The sequence below is a fragment of the Bombina bombina genome, chromosome 10 (genome assembly GCF_027579735.1).
Source record: "Bombina bombina isolate aBomBom1 chromosome 10, aBomBom1.pri, whole genome shotgun sequence".
In the NCBI taxonomy this organism is placed as follows: Eukaryota; Metazoa; Chordata; class Amphibia; order Anura; family Bombinatoridae; genus Bombina; species Bombina bombina.
This window is the reverse complement of record NC_069508.1, coordinates 37,115,158-37,121,157: the sequence shown is the minus strand read 5'-3', so window position 1 is coordinate 37,121,157 and position 6,000 is coordinate 37,115,158. Positions and strand designations below refer to the sequence as shown.

At 35.5% G+C, this 6,000-nt stretch overlaps 1 protein-coding gene across 1 annotated transcript in view; it reads right to left on the bottom strand.

Annotated features, from left to right (window-relative positions):
• CCDC18 (coiled-coil domain containing 18) overlaps positions 1-6,000 on the bottom strand; it is a 92,903-nt gene continuing 86,903 nt past the window's right edge. Inside the window, 3 exon segments of the mRNA XM_053693120.1 lie at positions 1-212; positions 1,501-2,005; positions 4,324-4,440. Coding sequence (XP_053549095.1) covers positions 1,523-2,005; positions 4,324-4,440 — 600 coding nt within the window. The 3' untranslated portion in view covers positions 1-212; positions 1,501-1,522.

Below are 6,000 nucleotides of genomic sequence, written 5' to 3'. Positions count from 1 at the left end.
TTACAAATAATAAAATAAACTTTATTTTATGATCTCCACTTTATAAATATTGTTTGGCTGCACATGTAATAAATATAAAAAGCATTTTTAAACCAATACTAATAAATAATAAACAGTTATACAAATAAATTACAACAAATTTATAAAAATACAAAGATTTGTTTTCATTTTCTTAATGCTGATATCCAACTCAGGTTCAAGTGGTTTTGCCCCTGAAAGAAATTTTAGAAGTTGACAGTAAATAAACATTCTTATTATACTATATAAATATCTATCTATCTATCTATCTATCTATATGCACACACACACATACAACCAAACAAAAGCAAACGTTCACGCCAGTTTCTAATCACTGAAAATGCAGACCGGGCATATAAAGAATTAAAGTAATAAAATATATAAGACTGTAACAACCATTGAGAATTGTACATGCTAAAATCATTTTTTTTTGTATATGTTTGGAGTGACAGGATGAAAAAACTAAAATAAAAATGAGTAATTAGCTCGTTACCCACTTGGAGATGGTAAAGTCTTCTTAAAGACTGAGCGTCTGATCAACACAAATTTGCCAGCATGGAGGGAAATTACGCAGAATCTTAGGGTTGGGAACTTTTTTTTTTGCGCATACACTGCATAGTTAGAGGGATAGTAAACCAAATTTTTTCTTTCATGATTCAGATAGATAGAGCATGCAATTTTAAGCAACTTTCTAACTTACTCCTGTTGTCAATTTTTCTTCATTCTCTTGGTATCTTTATTTGAAAAAGCAGAAATTTAAGTTTAGGAGCCAGCCCATTTTTGGGTCAGCACCTGGACAGCGCTTGCTTATTGGTGGCTAAATGTAGCCACCAATCAGCTAGCGCTACCTAGATGCGGAACCAAAAATGGGCCGGCTCCTATGCTTACATTCTTGCTTTTTCAAATAAAGATACCAAGAACGAAAAATTTCTAATAGGAGAAAATTAGAAAGTTGCTTAAAATTGTATGCTCTATCTGAATCATGAAAGTTTAATTTTGACTAGACTAAACCTTTATCAATGTAAAATTAGTATTTCTAAAAATATTTAAGGGATCTTGCTGTAGAAACAAGACTTCCTAGATAAAAACACCTGAGTGGACAACTTTAGCTCATCGGGCCCAGAATTTTAAATGACCCACTCTCTCTTCATGACTCCCCACCCTCTACCATATAAATGGAGAAGACAAAATACCCACAACACTTGAGTGAAGAATCTAACAAGATAGAGTATCCCATGTATAATAATCCCGCCCCTGCAGAACCACACAGTCCAAGAAGGCGCAGCAATGGGGTATACTCAGAGTGTGCAGCAGAACCCCCTAGACATATTACTATGGAAACAACTCTTGTGTACAAAGGGATATAAACAGGCTTCTAAGAGGTATCTGCATACACGAAACAGGGATGAGACTACACTCATCCGTCTCAAATATGGTTTGAGAAAAGAGAGAAAGAGTTAACTAATATACTCTACAACAAACCTGCTATTCTTGGCGTCTATTCTCAGCCTACGTATCCTTGGCCTGTGCTGTGTGCATTGGAGGTTTCAGATATTTTCATTTCTTTCTTTATATATTTAAGCATCCCACTGAGTGTATCTAAGTCTGTGGAATCGGAGGCTACATCACAGTTTTCGTCTACCGCATATGAAAGAGGGTTGAATGAAGAGTCATTGAAACTGTCTGATGACAAACAAGAAAACTTGTCTTCTGCGCTTTTCATTGGTGTGGAATCCGGCAGAAGCATATTCCTTAAATCCTCCATCATGCTCTTCGGTAGATCCAATGAACTGATGTCATTCAAGCTTATGTCACTAGTGCTTACAGATCTACGTATCCCAAATGCTTTAGAATCCGACATTTGGTAATGTTTACTTGAATCCATTGAATTATGTTCAGTAAAAGCCGTTGAATTTTGCTGCTGCATGAGGGTTATTGTTCTCTCATAGCCGGATATACGGGTTTTTAACCTTGTTAATTCAGATTCCTAAAAATAAAGTAAGAAAAACTGGTATTAAAGGTATAGAAAGGTCAAAACTGAAAAGTGAATGGGTGCATTTCAATGTTAAACCGAAGCATTTTTGCAATTTACTTCCATGAGCAAAAATGCTTATAGTTATTTATTGTAATTACTGTTTTTCAACAGCATACATAGATATGCTGTTAGGGCCACTAGACTAGTGTTTAAACACTACACTTTCTCAGAGAGTCAGCAATGGCTTTTATTACACAAATTAAAATGATGGTAAACTTTAGATAATCAAATGCCATACATCTAATCTTTGCCATTTAAAAAGTATATGTAATGTACATTTTTTTTAATCTATTTGATAAAAGGGTTAAATCCGTGCTTATAGTAATGTTAATATTACAATGTTATGCCGGCCCACTGGGATGAACTCTCTATTTTTTTATGACAATTCCAATGAACATCCAATCAGTGTGTGTGTCATATGACACTCCAGCCGTATGAATGCCTTTAGGAAGCCTATGTAAAGAGTGGGTGTGACAACTCTCTATGTCAAAGCCCAGCCAAAAGAGGAAATTAAGGGGGCGGAGGAACAGAAGATACAAAGTAGGATTATAAATCTTTTACTATAAAATATGTATACACTTTAAAAAAAAATGATGCGGTTTTGCTTGCACACTAATATGTTTCATTGCAACATTCTTAAAAGTCTGAAATTTACTATCACTTTAAGTCTTCACATGCACAATACACACCACCGCTAGCAATCTGAACTTGGTGCACAAGCCCTCACAGCCTCTGTGTGTGTATGCCCCCGAAACACAGTAATTACTATAATAGAAGCATTTTTGGTAAATGAAATGCAGAGAAAAAAAATGCTTCTATTTAAATTTGAAATGCACAGATGCATTTTTTTAAATTTTGACCTTTCTATATTTTTAAGGAGATTAGTTAACTTGTTAAGTAACGGTTTATAAATACAATGAACATAAGTGACGCGCTACAAATATTCAAATACAGTTCACCTTTTAAAACAAACATTTAAATAAATAAATAATTCAAGAATAACTTAATTCTGTAGATATACACAAAACCAAATTTAAAAAAAAATACACTAAAGAGAGAATAAAACACCAGTTATATCAGCAATTTTTGCACAGCATTGCATACCGCAGGCTAACTGCATTCTTGAAAGAAAGGCAGACAAAGTAGATTTCTGAATGCCCTTAGGTGCGTGTTTATCCTGGGTCCTGGCCATCTCAAGCTGATAGTCTAGTTGTCATTTTCTTGTAGACATACATGACCACTAATGAGACAGATGTATTCAGGGCAGGTTGTAGGCATTCAATAGACTGTACCACCTGCCAGCTAGGGGAGTCCAGAACTGGGGGGTTCTGACACATACTTTATCAGCAAAACATGACGTTGTATTCCAAACTATATACTCAATCTCTTTTAGTAACGTTTCTTGGTATTCAAAAGAAATAGGTGAAGGTGGCACCATTTATTTTGACAAAGGCTCCAAAAAAAGATGTTATTTTCCTAAACCTACTTTATATAATTTTTATCAACAAGGTCCCTCATTAAAAACCAAAACCAGAAAATTTCTTTGAGTTTTGAAAGCTCCGTACCCGACTAATAAACATCTTTCAATACGTAGCAAAGCAAATGTCTTGGTTGAGTATTCAAGTACATTTTAGTGTATTTGAATTAAAAATATAAATTTGCAATATAGAAAAAAATGAATGTTAACAAATTGGCTAATATTTGTTGTTTTTATATACTGAAACGTTTTCCCATCTCAAATCCCATTCAGCAGTTGCTTTTCTTAAAGGGAGACTGTACACTACATTTTTCTTTGCATAAATGTTTTATAGGCCATCTGGGTGTGTTTTTGTAACAAATGTATAGTTTTGCTTATTTTTTAAATAACATTGTGCTGATTTGCAGACTCCTAACCAAGCCCCAAAGTATCAAATGTAGACCCAGGTCTACAGACTCCTGCTCCTCTCGTTTGTGTAATCTGTCTTTTCATATGCAGGGGAGGTGGGGGGTGTCTGCTCTTCCTAATTTCCCAGCCTAACATCATCAACAGTGCTAAACTGGGAGCTTCTAAGTAAGTTATTAAAAGGTTTTATACTGGATTTTTAGATCAGTATCTGTGCATATTCTTCTTTATAGTTGTGACTATTAGATGCAGTTCTATGAACATTTATGTACACTGTCCCTTTAATGATGGTAAAGATAATCAACACATTCATTATACAGGTATGTTGCATATTTTGATTATTTATATTAAAACGTATTAAGCCTTGCTGCATTTTTTTCCAACTCACCTTTAGAAAAAGCACTTCGTTAGTTGCTTTGATAACCTCGTTCCTGGCCTGAAGTTCTGTCTTCAAACTGCAAATGGAATGTTGCGCTTCTTCTAACTGCACTTTCATTTGCTCTTGCTGGTGATTCAGAAAGGTGAACATTATGTTACTCAACATATAAAAAAACAATTTCACTGTAATGTGGAATTCAGGTTTTTATGACCTTTAAAATACAATTCAACATAACTTACAAGGACAGGAAGTCAAATGAAATGTTCCTGAGCCTACCTCAGTATGCTCTCATACAAGGAGCTAAATTTCAACAAAGGATACCAAGAGAATGAGGTACATTTGATAGAAGTTAATAAATTATAATAACATTATTTTTTTTAAATCTGAATCATGAAAGGTGGATTTTTGTTCCATATCCCTTTAATAAGCAGTTATCAAGTGTTTGACACATTTCAATGAACCACATTTTTTTTTTTCACAGTTTGTTACATCCAATAACATTTGAAGAATCCAATGGTATTTCCAAATGTTTTCCAAATCTATAAAAATAATTATGTTGGTTCATTAGGAAGGAAAAACCACATCAGTATGGATCCCCCCTGGAGACACCAAACACTGCTTCCATGCTGGATTTGCAGAGAAAATTTAAATGGACATTCAAAAGCAAAAACAACATGATCTAACTTGTTGCAGCAAGTCATTTTTGCAAGGATTGCAATGACCGTGCAGGATTTTACCTATGTGTTTAACCCATTTGTGGGGCTTATAGTTAGCGGGGGCCAGTAATGCAGAAATTAATTACAGCATGTCATTTCTGCATCAGTTTATTATCAGGAGCGTAGGGTCTGTTGTTCAGCCCCATGACATAGAAGTTATTTAAAAAGAAAAGTAATGACAGCCGAGGAAGTGGGTAAATAAGCACCTTTGGGGTATAAAAAAGCAGAAAAACAAATAGATTCTAGACCTGAAAGATGTATTTGGGGGCTTAATAAAAAGAAAATTTATGCTTACCTGATAAATGTATTTCTTTTTTGACACGATGAGTCCACGGATCATCTTAATTACTAATAGGAAACTATTCGTTCCATTCTCACTTTGGTCCAGGAGGGTCAATTTAATGACAAAATAGATAAGGCGGATATTTGACCCTTTAGGGAACTTGTCAATAAACCTTTCTCTAAACCTTCTTGGAGAAAAGACAATATTCTAGGAATCCTAACTCTACTCCATGAGTAGCCCTTGGATTCACACCAATAGAGATATTTATACCATATCTTATGGTAAATCCTTCGAGTTACAGGTTTACGAGCCTGAATCATGGTCTCTATGACCGAGCCAGAAACACCCCGCTTGAATAAAATTAAGCATTCAATCTCCAAGTAGTCAGCTTCAGAGAAACTAGATTGTGGTGAAGGAAGGGCCCTTGAATTAGAAGGTCCTACCTCAATGGAAGTCTCCAAGGTGGCAGAGATGACATGTCCACCAGATCTGCATACCAAATCCTGTGGGGCCAAGCAGGAGCAATGAGGATCACCGATGCCCTCTCCTGCTTGATTCGAGCAATAACCCAAGGAAGTGCATACGGAGGAAATAACTATGCTAGACTGAAGGTCCAAGGAACCGCCAGAGCATCTATCAGTTCCGCCTGGGGATCCCTGGACCTCGACCCTTATCTTGGGAGCTTGG